A 20,505-nucleotide genomic window follows, 5' to 3' on the forward strand; every position below is an offset into this window, starting at 1 on the left:
GAGTGCACCTTTTCTGAACTTGACTCTCAGGGTAGTGAGGGCAACCACTCAAATTCCTCTCATACAGGTAGTGTGGTGGGCAAGAGCTCAGAACACAACAGTCAGACAACAGATACGTATTGTCTAGCCCACTGCTTTTCTTCTGCACTTTAAATCACACACCCATACATAATACTACATAGTATATTTAGGGGAATCAGAGGGTTGTAATCCTGTTTGCAATCTTTCTTGAGGCACTATACACTTCAATACACTCCCCCACTAACAGAATTGTCCCTGGGACAAAGTAATGTTTGAGCACAGGTGCAGTTCACTCAAGTCACCCGCGAGGTCTAGATCCGTCTAACAGTGCACTTCGCTTAAATGTTTAAAGTTTATTCCGCAGACCTCTGGTACAGTCTCTCCTCCACTCAAAGTGCTTAAGCCCCGTAGTTACCTGCGTTCTGTTTTTGTAGACTGATCTTCACCCTCCAGAGACAGAAACACATTTAATACAGCTCCACTTTCTGGGGAAGCTGCATCCACGCCTCATCTTATGCCATGCTAAAGCAAGGGCCATTCAAAATGGATCCTATCAGCCCAGTACTCAAACTCTCACAAAACACAAAGTATCCTGTCAAACATGAGCCACACACAAACCGCACATACATATGCATGGGATGTCAGCACCAAGGTCTGGGGTTCACATAACAGCAGAACTTAAGAGGGATCAGTAGATTACCCAAGAGAGTTGCCTACCTCCATCTGTTTGCAAGCTATGCAGAATAATTAGAAATAGAAAAAAGGCTCCCTAAATGAGAGTTAATTTCCCACTGTGGCCATCTTGCCAGTCACCTGCACCATCACAAAGGGAGCATACAGTGGTCACCCAAGCAGGCCCCAGAACATACTCTCCATTACCCTCAACCACAAAAGAAGGACAGCCCGAGTTCAATGGCAGAGCCCGGGTCTATGTACATACTTCACCTCCTGCCCAGAGCAGAAACAAGGCTAGCTGACAACATTTACCCTCTCTCGCGAAGCCCATCTTGCCTTCTCCTACCCTGACCCAATACTCCACAACAAAACCAGCATTTCTGCTGACATTTTGCACATGTACACAGTGGTGGGGGGGGATGTCTGGATTTGTTACCGGAATCGGCCAAACAATGTGATAAAGGACGCAGCATTCCTGGGTCTGTAGAGCTATTCCCCATTTTGAGAAACAAAATTTGGAATAGCTGGAATTTGTTGTGGGAATTGGGTATTTTGGCCCGTTAGTTTCCAAACATCATATCCCGGCAAACTCATAATGAGAGCCACGGAATTCTGTTATTGCACACAAATAAAATCATAAAGGTTTTCAAATGTAGTGTAATAATGTGGTCATATATTAATTCCTCTCATATTATTGTGCATGAGTGGCCAATGCAACGTCATTTATGACCACTAAGGATGTACACCTTCTTCAATCTGTCCATTCTAATTTACAGTACGAAGTAAATCAAGCACTCCATTTACTACACAAAAGGGAGACTGGAGAGTTATGAATAGTTTATGTACGATGCATACAGACTACAAAGGCAAGCATAATTGTTTATGGAAAAATTAAATTAAGTACTTACGGCAGATTTTGCACTCTACAGGGAGTTCAGTGTACTTCGCCCTACACTGTGGACAGAAGTAACCTCCTAGAGTAAGACCCGGCTCATTATTGCTGTCTAATTGCCTAGTTAAAACAAAGAAGCATTTGGTCAGCATTTAGAAATGTATTTAAAACAAAAGGTATATAACATGTATACCTGTACTCATTCAATAAATGTAGCACAAAATGAACACCACAAGAAGGATAAATATACCTTTATGGTGACTACAGCCTGCCTAGTCTTTAGGCTCTTTACCTTTATCAACGGGTGGGTGTACCTGCCATCTAGCGGGGAGCTGCAACCTAATCAAATATGTTTAATCTAGAGTTTTGCAAACTTGCACTGTACACAAACACCTGCATGGGTGGATAAGGCACCCCTAACTCCTTTCCTGCACGCAAGTGCACACTTGCCAATTACTTTCTGTAGAAAAGGAGACAACGGGTTTGTGTGTTTTGCCCCATGGATGACAATGTGGCAGGTCAGATGTTGATAATGGAAAAGAGCCTACGAACTAAAAGAGAGCCACTATAAAGGTAGCTTCCCTTACTTAGCTGGCCCGGTTCTCTCTGTCGATATATGAGTTGATTCCACTGTGGCTAATAATGAGAAAGGGCGAAGGCAGCGCCATGAAGCTGAAATGCTTCGGGAAACAGATTTTTGGAAAATATCCTTCTATTTTTTTTATTTTTTTTAAAGTATCAAACAATTTACAATGCATCTGTATTATGTGTTATTATTATTACTTCGTTCAATTGACCACAACTGTACCAGCTTACAAGTCCAGCCTAAATATAGTCCAAAGAGTTTTCCTATTTTCGATATATGCTATGGTAAGATACTTTCCAATGTCTTCCATTCAGTCTGCACACATATACTCTCTTAGTTACAGGCCCAGGTGGGGGCGTATAGAGTGCACCAAAGGCATCTAACCGTTTTAAATTAGTTTCCATATTTAAAGGAGGTGAGGGGGAAGGGGGTGTTAGTTAAAAAGGAAAGGGCCCAATACATAACAAATAGGTACTCCCTCATATTTTATCTGATGGTATATCACACTGATGACCACCATTGCAATCTCTGTTGTATATATATTTAGCTTACTGCATCCCATAATGGTCTCATCGTTCTTGGTCTATAAAGAATGCATCATAAACTCCCAGTTTGTTGCCTGGGCTAGCATTTTCTATTTGTGGGTCCCACAACCATAGCTTTGCCTTCTGCTATGATATACCCAACTTAATCAGTTTGTTTTCGTGTCCTTCCAGCCTCGAAGCGGAATAAGATTTCCACTGAATGGCTATAGCATATATAGCTAGGATTTATGCCAGTGCCAGATCCCAAAATTTAGTCTTCATTTTATTTTATTTTTATACCTGGGAATCAATCTTAATAACACCGCCTTCATACCCCTTGGCATCGTTGCTTAGGCAAACAGATTATAAAGAACTTTGAGGCACAACTTAGAATCATCACAACAGCAAGCCTTAAGAGCATAATGTCAATAAAATGCATGTGAGTTGGGCCTGGCAGTCGTCCTGAATGAGCCCGACAGGCACATGTTAGTAGAATGCCCCCTTAGTCTTGTTACCTCTTGTGGTGTGTGTTGTGTACTAGAGAGGTTTGGCCCTATGCAGAGTTCAGCACTGGGTGATAGACAGATAGTATGTATGGCAATGGTGGCCTTAGCAGTTGTTCAAAACAGCCTTAGTCATATTGATGTAAGTGCAAGGTGCGCCCAATACCCAAGTTTTTAACTTTCTCCTCACTCATGGCGGCATCCGAATCCGGGAACAAAATGACAAACACATTACTTACCTTCAATAATGCACTTTCTGGTGGATACTCTATGTAACCGCAGAATCCTTACATATAGAATATCCTCAGGTGCCAGACGGAATCTGGAAGATTTTAACAGCAATGCTGTCACATGCAGCTGGTGGAATCATGCAGCTCTGTGCTGACTTCGTTCCACCCCGGAAGTGACAAAAAGAGCCACATGTAAGCACCACCCCTGTGCGTTGACATCTGTTTCTTTCTTGACACTGTTTGCGCCCTCTGACTCAGAACACAATCAGTTAATATCAGAGTGCAGATTCCTAGATTGGCGCATTTTATACTGGAAAGGAGATCAGTCCACAGAACAGCAAGGTGGGAGGGCAGTGCGTAAAGCTCTTTGTGGTCGACAGATAGAATATCCACCAGAAACAGCTTTAAAAAGCATACAAAACGTGTTCTTCTGTTGGATACTTCTAATTGCAGATTCCTCATGTGTAGAATAAATACCAAAACCATATCTCTGAAGGGAGTGGGTCTGTGGAATGGCTCAAATTAACAATTTCTGCAAGACAGAACAAACAAAATGCCTTTCTGATGGACTTTGCTGTCAAGGCAGCAGTGCCATGTGAACATGTGTACTGAAGCCCATGTCGCAGCCTGACATGTCAAGTATAAGCATGCCGTATGCCACTGCAGTGGTAGCAGCCTTGGCCCTAGTGAAACAGGCCCTCAAACCTTCAGAAGGCTGATCTTGATGCAGAGGACTATCCACCTTGCCAGAATCCTTTTCTGCACTACCTTGTATTTCTTTGTCCAAGAGATCCCTACAAAGAACTGATTATCCTTCTGATGCTCTGGTGATATCGATGTGCAACCTCAATACTCTTGTAGGGTACAGCTGGAGGTGGATCTTCTGTTTCGAGTGGTGAGGTGCGGCACAGAATGTTGGAAGAGTGATGGATTGTCCAACATGAAAGCTGTAACAACTTTAGGCGAAAAGACCTTGTTGATTTGAAGGACCACTTGATCTGGAAAAAAGTGGTATAAGATGGTTGCACAGAGAAAGTATGGAGTTCATTCATGCGACGAGCAGAGGTAACAGCAACCAGAAACACATTCTTAAAAGTCAGGAGATATAATAGGCAGCAATGTCATGTGTTTTCAATGGTGTACACATGAGGAAACCAACAACTAAATTAAGATTTTTCTGACACATCACAAAAGGTTTTGGAGGAAATAAATGCGTCAAACCTTTTGAAAATCACAGTGGTTGATCTGAACAGGGACGGTAGGTCCAGTAAATGTAAAAGGGCTGAAAAGGCAAACATTAAAAAAAGACCGAAAAGGCAAACATTACTTTTAACAGCGCCCAATGCAAGTCTTTGTTGGGTTATGGATAGAACGAACAACAGGACATTCTGTATGCAAATGGATCAGTATTGCGAGTGCCACACCAGGCAACAAACCTGTCCCCGCACCCAGCGTAGAAGACTAGCAGACATGATGACATCCACAACTTCAGTAGGAAGATCAAAGGCTGTCAACTGCTGCCGCTTAATCTCCACTCATGAAGGTGCAGGTTTGGGTGCAGAAATCTGCCCTGCTGCTGCGACAGGAGGTCCTCCTGAAGCAGTAGCCAGATCGAAGCAAAACTGTTCATGTCCATATTTACCAGGTACCACACTCTTCTTGCAAAAATTGGAGTCACTAAGGTGACATGGGCCCAGTCGCCCCTCATCTTCAGAATCTGGGACAGGATAAGTAGTGGCAGGAAGGCAAACAGAGTCCCATGCTCCAGTCTATCTGGAACACGTCACCGGGAGAGAACCTTCTTGGAAACTCCAACACGGAAAAGTGCTGACATTGTGTGTTCTCTATGGTGGTAAGAGATCTAACCAGGCCTCCCCACCATTGCCTTGTGCCACCCGGAGTGTAACCGCCATTTATGATCAACCAGGAACCCCTTGCTATGTCTGTCTGTTCTGGTGTGCAAAGATCCCACCAGATGGTTCACAACCGGGAAAATGCCCTGGCGCTCCAGCCAGCTCTGAGACGAAGTGCCTCCTGGCACAGGACCCAGGACCCCATTCTGCAATGCTTGCTGCAATACCACATTGCAGTGGTGTTGTCCATGAGCACCTGAATCCAACCTTGCTTTGCTGTACGACAGGAAGGACTTCAGCGCCAAGCGAATGGCCCACAACTTTATCAGGTTGATTCGGAGGCAGGCTCTGTTGAAGACCAGAATCCTCTTATCCCAACCTCTCCCAGATGACATTCCCATCACAGAAGAGATGTACCAGTCGCTACTGTCAGCTTTGTGTGGGGCAGGGAGAGGGGTCTGCCGCCAGTAGAAAAGGCTGAGCCATCGCTGTAGGTCTTTTGCCAGGATGCAATCCAAAAGGTTTCCAAGTGCTGGGCCCCCTAAGACTTTAGATTCCACTGTGGAACCGTACATGCCACCTGGCACAGTCAACAAGCAGGAAGCAAGCTGCAAAGAGGCTCAGAAGCTTCAGAGTCACTTTCACATAGATTCAGGACTGAGGCTGAAAGATCAGGATCATAGCCTAAATGTACTTTACTCATTGTGGTGGAGGGAAGGCTCGAAACTGCACCATATCCAGGATGGTTCCAATTAAATGTAATGTATTAAATGTAGTCTCTGGGAAGTAGTCAGGTGTGATTTTAGCATGTTCATCATGAACCCTAGAAATGTCCAGAGGTTCTCTGCCATCTGGAGGTGGTCTACAACTGACTGTGGCAACCTCGCCTTCAACAGCCAGCAACTGAGGTAGGAGAAAACAAGTATACCCGATCTCTGAAGGTGTGTTGTGATCACCACCACTCCATTTGTGAAAACCTGAGGGTCACTGATGAACCGTGAATCAACAGTAGCATCTGTGAACAGCAAGTTTGGTACATGGAAGCAAGTGTACTGCAGGTTCAAAGCCACTGTTCATCACCTGGATCCTGAGCAGACAGAACCTGGGCCAGTGTGAGCATCTTGAATTTGTCCTTCCGCAAGAAGTTATTCAGAGGGCAGGAATTTAAAATGTGAAAAATGCCTCTCAGGAAATAATAGGATTAACAGTCAGTCCCTATTTCCTGGGTCGGAACCCTCTCTATACCCCTTTGGCAAAAACAGCCTGCACTTCTCTAAGCAAGATGTGTAAGTGCTCCTCTGAGAGATGTTCGAATGTGGGTGAGAGACTTGCAGCAGTTAAAAAATGAATGGCAGGGCATAGCCGTGTTGGATGATCTGGAGCACCCACATGTCGGATGTTCTAATTTGCCACCCCTGAAGATCCTGCTTCCAGGGTAGTTGTGTGCCATTAAGGGCAAACTAAAGAGGAAGTCTGCTATCCCTGATGGCCTCTGCATTAGTTGCTTGACCCCACCACTCCACAGGGATTGGGGTGCTTTTTGGGGAGGAAATAGGCCGTTGTGCAGGTCGCAGGCCAATCCTCTTGAGTAGCACTGAAAGGAGCGAAACTGGTAACGGTACTGACTGGATGAAGTAGGAAGGTCTAGGGAATGTGTTGTGGTCTGCCTTCGTTTAAAGGTTCACCAAACAGTTGAGACCCATCAAACAGCATGTCTATTAGAGAGGCTTGCATATCTCCAGAGAAGCCAGTGAACTGCATCCAAGCATGCCACTGAAGCATCATGCTAGTCACAACTACTCTGTCAGGGGTGGTATTCCTCTGCTCTTTGCCCTGGTGGTCAAGCCACTGCCATCTTGGGTTGGAAGGAATGCACAACTTAGAAGCCTTAGAGGGCAGCAGGTTGGGAAAACCACAGGACCTCCCTTTATGCAGACACCATATTGTTATAGCTGGCCAAACCAGACAAATCAATGGCAAGAGTTCAAAATCTTCACTACGTAAGAATAATACTCCAGTTACCACATAAATTGGGAGAAATCTACTGTGTTCACTGTTAGTGAGTGGAAGCCAAGACCAGAAACAGTATGCCCATTCACAAAATCCCCCTCACGTTTAAAAAAAAAAAAACTTGCTATTTAGATTACCAGAGACACAAGCTATAAATACAAACTAGTAGCGATCCTGGGCAGATTTAAAGTGGAAATGGAGCATTGGTGCCAACTAAGTAGAGCTGCCATCTTTAACATGATGTCCCTGCCCAGATTCCTCCACGCTTTACAAAACGCACCATTTCAGTACTAGGCACCTACTTTTCACAACTAGATGATGCTGTAGGCAACCCTACTCTGGAATACAGGGATCCCACCTACATCATTAAATAAGCTAATTGGGAGAGTTTATGAGGGGTGGTACCTCTCGCCCAGATAGCTGCTGTTATTCTTAGGCCTCCCATTCTGGTGGTTCTGAATGATTGCACCTTTGTCCCACAAATACAGCAAGCCGATTTGCTCAATAGGCATATCACGTAATGGTCTATGGGAGAAAGCCCTCGGGTGATTGATCAAGACCCACGCTTATCATAAAACAAGCCTGGAAAATCAGACTTCGATTAAAAGTAACAGGGAAACCTCACTCTGGAACTGCCACCTCTTGAAAGACGTCAGGGCACTATCAGAATTCCAGAATTGTACCAGAAATAGAATATCAAAAGTTAGGGATGTGTTGGCAGGCTCAAAGATGAAGAAATATGACAAATTGGAAAAGAAATTTAGGCTGGCCAAGACTCATCTTTTTAATATTTACAACTTAGAGACACATTATGTAAACCTCAATTTTTTTATATTTACAACTTAGAGACACATTTTGTATGTCAAGGTGCATGAGTGTTCCTCCTATAAAACAAAGTACTCACTGAAACCATACCAGCCAAACAAGATCAGTCATAAGACTGAAGTCTGGACCATACTGTGTGGGAGGAGGCGACATGGGCAACTAGAATGGCTGCCATAAAGGCAAGTTTCAGCTTGGTCCACCTCAAACTGCTGCGTAGAATATACTGCACAGGCACATACTTGAAAGCCCGTGGAACCACTGGCTCTGACCTATGCCTCAGGGAAGATGGGGAGAAAGATGGCTTCCTTCACATATGGTCAGACTGCCCACGGCCAAAGGTATTTTGGGAAATAGTAAGGAACCACCTAGAGAGAGTATCTAATGAAGAGATCAACAAGGATGGCAAAATAATGCTATTAATTATATATTGGACGATCTCACCATACACTTGTATGGAAAGCATTTGTGTAATACCAAACTGGCAGTGCCCAGCTGAGATACAGAAGCCAAACAGGGGCAGGTGTCATAATATGGACTAGTGCATGGAGACTGAAAAGACAATCCTTCAAAATAGAAGATGGCTCAAGAAATTGACAAAGATATGGTGAAATTGGTGCAGGTTTCACGAACTATCATGAATCCGCACATAAGAAGCTGAGGCACAACTGGCAACATAATTTGGGGGTGTGGGAGGTGTTCCAACCAAAAATGTAATGATAGTGATCAACTGATTATATCTAATACTCAAATCTAATGTAACTCTGTATGTCTGTTCTATCATCTACATTTTTCTGGTTAAGCTTCTTTAAAATAGGTTTTTAAAAAGTGCCTCCAACCCTAGGCCGTTGCCGAAGCAATTAGCTGCCCAAAAAATTGCTGTCAGACTTAAGCCACACTAACAAAAGCGAAATCTTTGCGTCTCAAGTAGTCCAAAGTCTTTGACTCCTGATCAAGTGAGGCAACTGGAAGAAGTTGCGCAAGTGTAGACTATCAGTCTCATGGGCATAGGCAATACCTGGTCACTACATCTTCTCTCCTTTTTCAGTCAATTCAGTTGAGGATGAAGGCTTTTTCTAGATCACAAAAACAGGCACAATCAGGGCGTCACTAAATGATAAGTTGGGCTCTATACTACTCACGGATCACCGAATCAGTGGGTTCAACTGACAGGATGGAAACCCACCCCTCAATTGCCTTATATGCTTGCAGTAAAAGGGAAAATGTCCGCAGATGGGCCAACATGTGAAGAAAAGACATTTCAGGTAAAAAGATTGTCATCCTAGCAGTAAAATGCACAAAAGTGGGTTAGCATTTAAGGAAGACAACAGTTATTCAAACAACATTCACTCAGTCAGTCAGTCAGTCAAAAGATCTTTATTCAGCAATTGCCATAAAAGTACATACAAAATCACATATCTCAAAAAGGCAAGGCAACAGAATGATAGACAGTTTAAGGGGATAGCCCAATTCCAAAACATAATTAGATTACCATAACAACCTACATTTATCTATTCCAGTTTGCCCTTGCAGAGATAAAAATAAGTTTGATGAGAATAATTTTAGGACCTTTTAGAACATTCACTCAATGTTTGCAAATTCAGACCCAGAAAATTCATCTTACTAGTTTGCAAATGGCAACACAAAAGGATGATAGGCGGAGTGCTGAAACTTTACAAATATTCACCCCCAGCCACAGCTCTGGGTTTAATCCATTGTTCTTTTGCTCACCATGCTAACCCAGTTTGGACCCAGCCATATGCAAATCAGTCTTGACCCTGTTCCCAATGGGAACAGTCCAGCCCAAACTGCCAGGCCAGGTCCTCCCAGGACCAGAAACAAGCATCCTGGGACTGGTTTCAGGGTATCATCCGTCATCAGCCAAGCTTAAAAAGATGGATAAAACCCAGATCTGTGTGACTGGGGGTGAACGTTTGCATTGTTCAGCATTCTGTCCATCATCTGTTCTTTGAGTTAAAAAATTGTGCAAAATGTCAACGACTGTTCAATGGACAATCTTAGAGTCTCAAATTCTTGTATGAATAGACAAGGTTCATTCTTTTTTTTTTCCACAATCAGTGTGAAGGATGGTGCCAGCACTGCACAGAAAAGCTACTATAGCTACCAACCTAGAGCCTAGATGAGTCCAGTGAGAACTAAGGCAGACCACCATTCAATAAAAAGTGGTAGAAGTTTTCTGACTGGTAAAGCATGATCTTGAACGGTAGTATGGAACTGTTGACAAATGTCAGGACTCTCAAAGTATGGGGAAGTATCTCTAAGTTCCTTGAGGACAGATTGTGGCTCCTTCAGCGGAGGAAGAAAGCAGAGCTTTGGTTATGTGAAAAACTTCAGCTCCCTGTCCTGGTCTGAGCCTGAAACGGAGCGGTGTTTGCACAACATGAAGTACTTTGACCATGAGTTATACATTTTTTGCTTTTTATGGCACAATAGACTTTGAATAGTGATCAGTGTTTAAGTCAGCATTGTATGCAAAAAGGCTTAGTAAGATGTGGGACTACAATGACATTTTGCCAGGGACATGTGAGCCCAAAAATACCTTGCTTTACCAGTCTTTAAAGACCACGGTGGCTTCTCTAAGAAAGCTCACTTGCAACCAATTTAGGGCCAAAACATAACATGCACTGCTATGCTTAAACACTTTTTAGGTATGAACCAGATAAATAAAAAGAGGGTGGGGAGGAAGAGAGTAAAAGAATATGAAAAAAATACTGCTGTTGTCCAGATCCACGACTCTGTTGCTCACAGAAGAAATGTTTTTTTTTTTTTGTATTAGAACCTGTGCGTCATTTCCTGTGGAAACGCATTTGCAGCACAGACTATTGAAGTTACTCTATCACCATTGTGAATACGAAGGAGAGGTTACAACATGTTTAAATACCCATATGGCACCTGTGGCAAGACGTATTATCCGTTACAAATGTATATAAGTGAGTATACAATTTGCTCCAAAATTGTTAGTAGCATGTAGAAAGCTGTTACAACTATGGTGCCAAATCTGTTCTACTACACTAAACATTTAACGTTAAAAGAATTTGTTTTATGCATTCTAGCTGCTTCGTGTTCTCATTTGTCTTGCAAGCCCGACATTCTGAAACCATCTGTAGATACATTTGAGAAAGGTGCATGAATTACACCCTCGCGGGTATGTAGCGCGCTTTACAAATGCAGTGATTGATTGATTGAATTACATACACTTAAATGCTCATAATCCTCTGTGACTTACGCCATGCTGAAAGACGGCTTGGCATCCTGGTCCGAAAGTGATGCAATGGTTTGCTGAGGAAAACCTTTGTTAAAGAAAAATAATAAATTAATATAAAAATATAAAATGCAATTACTTCAGAAGAAACAATCTGTGCTTTGCAGTAAAAATTGGCAGAAGTCTGCCATACTTTTTTTTTTTTTTTAAGTCATCCTATCAGGTAAAAGGCCCTTTTTATGTTCTAACTTGTGCTAATGCGAAACAGTAATTAATTTTCAATTGATCATGGAACCCCACCGATACCCCATTTTACTGTGTTTCAGTGCACAACGCTTGTCCCTCTCATGCGCACATAAAGAATGGCTGTAGATTATGCCTGTCGTCCAGCGCCGTACCAATCAACAACCCACCATAAAAAAGTAGGCAATGGATAACTGAAGAGATTTGTCACATACCGCTGGTCACTGCACCAATGCAGCTTCATATAACTACACACTATGACCGCTAAATGAGATCTCACAGTGACAAATATATAAGGGATGAACATAAGAAAGTTCATCACAGCAGATCTCCAAACCATCATTCCCTCCAATGCATAGCTGCTCAGAATCATAAACAAACGAAAATATCACAATGGACAATCATATGCGGCAGCCAACGTGCCGGACTGTGACAATAGGAAATACCACAAAGACGTGCAGAGCGGATTAAAACTGCCATCTTACTAGAAACATACACTGCATGTATGTATGCATGTCTTTCTTCCACATTTACTCACTTGTGGAAAGTGATGTTTAATACACTTTGGACACAACAAATGTGCTGTGCGTAATCATTGTGCAATAACAATTATACAAAAAGATGTTCCTTCTGCAATGTATTCATTTTATAATAAGGCAAAAATTGCAACTGTGCTTTACTGCAGTGATGAGCTGGCGTCATTTGAACATTGCATTTTTCTTCAATTTGTTTTTTTAGATCTTCCTTAAAAGTTCTCCGGTTGTTCGCTTCCACAGTACCACTAATTAATGACAGTTTCCTGGCGTCGATACTCCTAATCTTGAGAGCTTCTCAATAGTGTGCTTTTGTTAAGCCCAGAAATGTATTTTTGAAGTTTGTAGATAAACAGATACTGCTAGTGGCTGTGGGATGTATTACCTATCAGCGAAGGCTTCCCCGAAGCCATAAAAATTGCAGCTATTTAGGCATTACACCTACACCTCTTGCTCAAAAATGTAGGTGATGCCACTAAGGTAAATGGGGAAGGAACACTTTTTTGGAGGATGATACAGTTTTGAAATACAAGTGACTCCATTAACGCCTATGGAGATATTTTGTCATGTGAGTAACTACATGTCAAATTGGAACTCACCTAATGTGGTCGTGCTGACAGTTATCTTCCCCTTTGTTGTATACACGCACTCCTGATTTAGGCAGAGTCTTGTTTAAAGGGATTTAAAAGTGGGGGGAGTGTAGCCTAGTAGGGGTATGGGGTAGATGTGAACTGAATGAGCTCTGCCTGGCAGGGGCATGGGTTGGAGAAGTTATACGCGAGCTTTGTACACAAAGTACCCACTTATGTGGAACAGTCATTGTCTAGGCTGCCCCAATGCAAAACACCCTGAAAAGATCAAAAAAGTAGCAGAGCAGCAAGGTCTTCATGTGTTATCTTGATACTTCCTCCACTGACTGCCATGAGAATGGGAGGCTGAGACCTGGCTGTGAGATCACTATTGACAGGTAAGAGATGTGGTATCAACAGGTGAGGAATAGCACACCTTGAAGGGGCAGGGAAGCCCTGGATATCGCAAGAGTCTGGGTTCTCCATCCAACATCAGTCCTTGGATTAGTGGTGCTGGAGTGGAGCTGTGGAAGCAAAGGGGGGGAAGGGAGGGGGATTGAGCGGTGTAACAAGGAGAGCGAATGAGGGAAAGGGTGGCAGTCAAGGGGTTACCCACAATCAAGCATGGGAAGTAGATCTGCTGTGGTGAGGTGGGTGGGTTTCCAGCTCATGTACATTTCAGAGTTAAGCTCCAATCAAAGGCAAACCCGCCAGTTAGGCCTAAGTAATGTGGATAGGTGGGAATACAACTGGGTGAGTGTCTCCCTGGAACTTCAGACCAGGCAACAAGGACCACCTTGGATATAAGTATCCAACCTACACTTCTAAGATGTTTAAAAGTTGTCCAACCTTCACATTGCTGAACCTTACCATCACCTCCCCATGGAACTCAAAGCAGAATTGTCAGTAACCACAAATATCGACATCAATAATATTTGTACCAGAGCATAAGGTACATCATTGCAATCTGGCTGAAGTACAGCAATCCTCTTCTTTCCACAATCCATATTTAGACACTCCTCACAAACGGTCTCAATCAAAAACAAGTGCAGTAAGCCCAAAAGAGGAACGCATCATTCCCTAGTAGTTTCTAAGTGTTCACAATGTACATAGATAACACATAATATAATAGAGTATAGTGTGCACTACCAAAAAGAGTTCCTACTGCACAAAGAAACCAAAGGGGTGGGATAAAGCACCCCAAATATTAAATAACAATGAAGTAGGTTGTGCACCACCATCAATAAAAATATAAATGATAATTCAGAAAAGTCCCAATTTGTTGAGCATATAGTAACGTAGGTTTTCGTAGGTTTCTTCCAGAAAATTTATTTGGTCAAAGATACTTGATGTCACAATAGATTTATGGAGAGAACCAACCCAACAGCCAACGCGTTTCGCCCTATATACTTGGGCTTCTTCAGGGCGAGTAGTAAGTTCCAATATGGGGTCAAGGGTCGTTTATGAAATGAGTATAAAACGCGAACGAAGGTTCAAAGAACATAAATTGTAAAGTTGCAAAGTATTTAATAACCGGCCGGACTTTCCAAGTCAGAAAGAGTAGAAAGACGGGCCCGGTCGCGTTGCCGCCCGTCATGTGAGCCTTCGTTCGCGTTTTATACTCATTTCATAAACGACCCTTGACCCCATATTGGAACTTACTACTCGCCCTGAAGAAGCCCAAGTATATAGGGCGAAACGCGTTGGCTGTTGGGTTGGTTCTCTCCATAAATCTATTGTGACATCAAGTATCTTTAACCAAATAAATTTTCTGGAAGAAACCTACGAAAACCTACGTTACTATATGCTCAACAAATTGGGACTTTTCTGAATTATCATTTATATTTTTATTGATGGTGGTGCACAACCTACTTCATTACTCCTCACAAACGGCATTGCTGCCTCAACCTAGGCAAAGATTGAAACTTACAGCCACTTTCTGATGAGCAAGGAACAAAAAAAAGAGGCCACAACCTCTTTGCCTTTTTTACAACACTGCTGCCTTTAGGATCCTCTCTTCCCAATGCAACTCAAGATTGTGACTCTGGATTGGTACTTTTTTTGGAACCCCTGGTCGGGACTCAAATCATCCAATTAAATGTGAAGAAATACCTTCAGAAGTCCACCAAGGCTAAAATCGCTGCCACCTCAGGGGTTGGTACGGCAGCCTTGTGATCTTACCTCTGCAGATACAGGCCAAACAATCCACTTGCTCTTCCAAGTGACTAATAGACGTTACAGTGGAAAACTGGAATCAGGAGGATTGTGATGAGTGATGCAATTTTCTCTTCAGGGTCCACTAGTCATGACACAAATTACTCCAACCTGAGTCCAATTCAATACGCAAAACTGAGTATCATCCTCTGTTCCATGGTGTAAAAGCTTAATGTACAGCTTCCCTGTGGAGGCCAGAAGGATCCGTTCCCCGTTTGGCCACTGCTGGGGTGTGTCACTAGTAAAGCTGCCCTGCTGTGTCCCTTTTAAGGCCTCGCACTCCCCTTTATAAGGCTTCATGTTCCAACATTTAGCAAGATGGCAGCTGTGATCTTTGCTAAAGGAAACATGCCGCCGTCTCTTAAGACTTTCTCAAAGCCCTGCTTCTGAAGTAACTCCCCATCATTACCATCCCCAGATCAAGGTGTTCGGCTGTCTCCTTACATGGAGGGGCTCTGATCACATTTTCAGACTGATTTGAGATGTGATCCCTTATGCCAGCTGTGGTCACCCAACACTGTTCTTTGCTCAGGAAAAATAACTTTTAGCAACCTCTTTATATTCAGCTTGGCCATTATTACAGCTTTGTGTTGATCAAATCAACCCATCTATCATGTCTGAGCATCACACTGCTGCTGCTGGATTAGCTATATGAACCCTTTTCCCGCGATTTATCCAACTTGGCTTCACACAAGAATTTAGCTTGTACCCCTTTCTCACAAGTAATATCAAACATGGGAGTATATGTGTAATTCTCCAAATTAACAAACTATTTAAAAAGTGCATTTCTGTCAACCAGACGTTGTGCTATTTAGTCCTGCTACCTTACCATTTGATTCTGGGTGAGACTTTGTCAGATATCTCATAGGTAAACAACTGAAATCTAGTATAGATCAACAAGACTCAAACCCCTCTCTTCATAACACCTTTTGTAAGAACTGAACTACCCAGTCTGTGGTAATTCAATATCTGGCCAAAGCAATAATGACCAGCTACCACAAAAATATAGTTGAGAATGGCTACAAATAGACTAGTTACTGTGATTCTGCTTTCCAACTAGTGATCAAGGCTAGCACCAGGAAACCAAAATTGGTTATTAACATGCTCTACAAAAAACTCAAACTCAAACTTTTTGACCTGATAACATACTTGCCTAGTTTGCATAACTCTGTCACCGTTATGCTGGACAATTAGCTGTGTAATTAATTATCACTGGAGGCCAGCCACCTGAAATTACTACATCTGCCTATTATTTAGAATATTGTAGAGACTGCATCCAGACCTCACGTTTTGGAGGAGGTTTATGAGACATACATGCAGTACATTTAATTCCTTGAGAATTGAACGGCCATATGACAGGGTCCAAGCCACCTAAATCTTTGTATAGTGGTAAAATACATCGTACTAGCAAAACCTTTTGCCATTTCTTTCCTTGCGACACAGTGCAGCACCTACCACTTAGAGACATCATCCATTGTAACAATGGATTGTGCCCTAATTACAGCAACTCCGAATGGGTGTTGTAGCAACGCCGGTTTTAATTTCTTCCAGTTTCTTCTGATACTCATCTGTCCACATGAAAAGAAGCACTTCAGCAATGTTCTCATTCTTACTAATCTTTACTGAAAAACTGGTGATCTCTGTGTTGGAAATGGCCCTTTTGCAGGGTTATACCAAAACCTTTAGCCTTCCTCCTCCTATTTTTCTAGCCTTTTTGTTGGCCTCAGGACTCTGAGCATTTTGCCACTGATAACCAGGGCTAAGGTGTATGTGCTCTCTCTCCTCTAAACATGGTATAATCGGTTTACGCCAGTTTGCCATATTTTATTTAATTGAAAGTCCCTTGTAAAGTGGTATGCCATATACCCAAGGACTATCAACTAAATACTGCTAGTGGGCCTGCAGCATTGATTGTGCCATCCCCAGAAGTAGCCTTTTGAACGAGTCTCAGGCCTGCCACTGAAGTGTCTGTGTGTGCAATTTACTGCCACTTCGACTTGACATTTAAAGCTACTTGCTAAGCCTTAAATTCCCCTTTTATTACACAAAGGTCTCCCCCGAGGTAGGCCCTAGTTAGCCCTATGGGCTGTTCCTCTCATAGGTTAGCATTGGGAATTCCCTCATACACTTTTGAGTAGTAATTCCTAATCAGAAAGGAGTAGCTTTGTCATATTTGGTATGTTTAGAATGTTAGAATGATAAATCCTCCTCCCCCTTACTTGTGAAGTTGAATTTCACATTACTGTTTTAGAAATGCCACGTTTAAAAAGTAGGCATTTCTCTTTGCTTTGCAGCCTGTCTCCAATCCACGTCTGGGTGACAGCTACACTTTATGCATTTACTCTAGACAGACACAAAACAGGAAGGGCTGGGCGTTGACAAGGGATACATCTGCATTCATCTACATATTGATAGTCTTCCTGTGCAGGGTGAGGTGGTTCACACTTACATTTGAATGGGTTGTGTTCTGCCCTCACACAAAGGGCTGATTTAGCCTCTACTGATAGTTTGGAGCCAGGGCTGGGCAGAAAGGGATCTTTGTGCACTTCAAAGAGCTCCACTGAAGTCACCACTACATCAAAGGCACTTTTGGGGGATAAGTACTGGGGTTCTGGCCCCATCTAATCAGACATTGCATGTGGCTTGTGACCAGATTATGCTGACTCTACATCAGCACATTACCAGGAGGACTGCTGTGCTGCCAGAAGAAAATGCCATTCCTGTTAACTGCTTTGCTGTGTTGACCTGCTGCATGCAGATTGCTGGGCTGCAGGAGGGACTGCCACTTTTTGAATTATCTGGATGAACTGGCCTTCTGTCTGCTTTTGTGCCCCTCCTCCCCCCAGTGTTCTCCAAAGGCTTTTCGGTTTGCCCCCTGTACAAGAGGTCTCAGGATCAGCAAAGAACTCTAGCCCTTTGTTTGCTGTGGTACTCTGTGGCTCATGAGTCTGGCAGCTAAGGTGACAAGGATCAGAACAGCCTCTGATCACCACTCTCAATACAAGGAGAACAGGCGTTTCACCCCGCTGCAGTTTAAAGTGCTATGTTTTGACAAGTAGCTGAGCTGAAAGAGAGGAGACTAAGCGCTGAGGTGGTGTCCTGAATCAGTGCTTCCCCTTCTGCCTCGAGCTCCCTCAGCATTGAGAGAGCGCTACTGCAGCATCTCTCAGTGCGACTCTGGGGCAGGCCATGAACGTGGGCCCAGACCCACCTTGTTTGATCAGCCAGGGATTTGAAGAGGCGGGCCCTGTTCCAGAGTCCTGCTGCCATTCCTGCAGGCATCTTGCCACCCCCATGCCCTGTGGTCTGGTAAACCCCTGAAATCATCCTCACAACTGGTAAAGTGGGTGACTGGGACTCGGGGAGCAGTGAAGCCATTCCTGTGCTCCTTAGCGGGCAGTTCTGCCCACATGACAAATTGGCAGTTCGAGGCCCCACAGGATTGCAGACAAGCCACAGGATTGGGGGGGGGGGGTCATATCGGCCAGGAATTTAGGTCTGTTGAACTGTAATCCAACCCCACACCCTTCCCCCACAGCCCCCCAGCTGACCTGCTCAAGTGAGCGGCTAAGATTTACCCTAGACTTGTTTCCCCAATCGATTTTGGCCACAAGACTGGAGGAGGAACGTTTCTCCCTAGTCGAGTGAGTCCTACAGTGGGAACTCGACCAAGGGTGCATTGGAACCCTCTGTCTACTGTGTATGAGCACCATATAGGTATTTATAACAGCCTTATCATTATGAACTGGTGTTCTGCCAAACAAAGAGTATCATGGTGATATTACTGAAATCTATGTGAGGTCTCTAAAGTCCTCAATTACTTGCAAATACTTATTTAATCTGTATTGTTTTTGTCTTAATTTGCCTATATCATAGAAATCTATGTTTATAATCCTGTGTTGAGTCTTTTGTGGTGTACTCATTATGTTCATATGTGTTGCACAAATGCTTTACACACTGCCTTTTAACGTTAAGCCTTACTGCTCTGTGTCAAGCTACCAGGAGCGGAGCACAGGTTAATTTAAAGTGTGTACCTGACTTACCCTGACTAGAGTGGTGGGCTCTGTCTAGCTGTGGTGCATACCTTAGCCAACCAGAAACCCCATTTCTAGCACCCCCACGTTATGGATATATTCCACAAACTGCATACTGTTTTGCTGTGTTTTGAATAAAAGGGTTCAATGAAGGCACTGAAGATTATCAAAACTCCCTTTATTCTAATCTCGTCCTTATACATAAAAAGGTGAGGTGTGTGGGCAAATTCACAAGTGACAAGGGAGGCATCTGCTTAGATTTCAATGGTCATTCTAGCAAAGAAGTCCAAGGAGTTCAAATGACCTGAACCTATCCGATGATCAAGGATATCTCATGACCTAAACCAAGATTCAAGAACACGGTTTTCTGGGTACAGACAGGAGAAAATGGTTAGCACTGCACATGACTGGATACTTAGAGTCTGTAATGACCCTAGGGGGGGTTTAGAGTTCTTTAATGCTTGGAGCTTGTACTTCTCATTAGTGGGAAGAAGCGAGTGTGCATGTGATTCTGGGTAAGTTAAATGCTTCGCTTGTGGAAATATTAGCTATTCCATTCAGTAATGAAAGAACAGTACCAAAGTCAAAGTAAAACCAGTTTACAATTAAGCAGCCTGTTGATGAGGAAACTAGCTGTTTGGCTTTGTGTGGATTTTCCCAATCATTCAGTAGCTGAAACCAAGCTGCTATTGCAACAAGAGAGAAAAATGACTTTAGGTTTCTACTGAAATTAATTTCAGTAGAAAGTTTCTGGCTGAGGATGAGGGTGCACCTGTGTGATTTTGGGGGTGGGGCAGTGATGGAGTGTATAGGGCAACAGAAGTGGGGATGTAGGTAGGAAACATATAGGTAGGAAAAATATTTCCTTTTTTTTCATTTGGTGATTGGATAAAGCACAGGAAGAAGATGACTAGAGTCTTAAACATTGATGGGACGGGGAAACGTTGGAGGAGTAGATAAAGACATTGTCTAAAGAGACAGAAAAATATCTTCTAACAGTGTAAATGTTTGTAGATAAGTATGTCCTGCAGTACAGACTGTGCCTGCTGGTTAATGGTACACTTACTCTGATGTTTTTTTGTGGTTCTTTCAATTGAAGAATGAGATTATGTGATGTTCAATGAGGGGTACACAGTTTTGGCTCAGAATGATGAATGCTTACACTTGAAACAAGGTTGGTTTGAGAAACAAACAGTTTTTTGTATGCAAGGGTTTTGAATCACTGCAGCAGAATCTCCCGGTTGAATCTCATAATAAGGGCAAGAGGTTTTTGATTCTAGACGCTAAGATCCACTATGACTATAGGGACAGTTTTGAAATGCAGCTAGTTAGTGGATTTGTCAAATTTGTAGATCTGACAAACAAAAAATATATGCAATGTGTCAGTGCTGTATTATTGGAAAGATTCCTTCAGCCTCTGTTCCAGCTGACATCCTTAGATTTATATCTTGGTAGGTCAGCCCTACATTGATTTCCTTTATACTGTTGGGCTGGCTCCCATTTTATTTTAGTTTTGCATCTTCTTTGTGATGAATATATATTTTTCTGGGATACATCACTCAACTTGCACAAC

General features: G+C 43.0%; 1 protein-coding gene across 1 annotated transcript in view; it reads right to left on the reverse strand.

Moving 5' to 3' along the window:
• GTF2H2C (GTF2H2 family member C) overlaps positions 1-20,505 on the reverse strand; it is a 229,619-nt gene that overhangs the window by 41,658 nt on the left and 167,456 nt on the right. The window contains exons 12-13 of the mRNA XM_069224368.1: positions 11,364-11,427; positions 1,605-1,708 (exon numbers count right to left, since the gene is read on the reverse strand). Coding sequence (XP_069080469.1) covers positions 1,605-1,708; positions 11,364-11,427 — 168 coding nt within the window. The remainder of the gene's footprint in view (positions 1-1,604; positions 1,709-11,363; positions 11,428-20,505) is intronic.

This window comes from Pleurodeles waltl, chromosome 1_1 (genome assembly GCF_031143425.1).
Source record: "Pleurodeles waltl isolate 20211129_DDA chromosome 1_1, aPleWal1.hap1.20221129, whole genome shotgun sequence".
Taxonomy (NCBI): Eukaryota; Metazoa; Chordata; class Amphibia; order Caudata; family Salamandridae; genus Pleurodeles; species Pleurodeles waltl.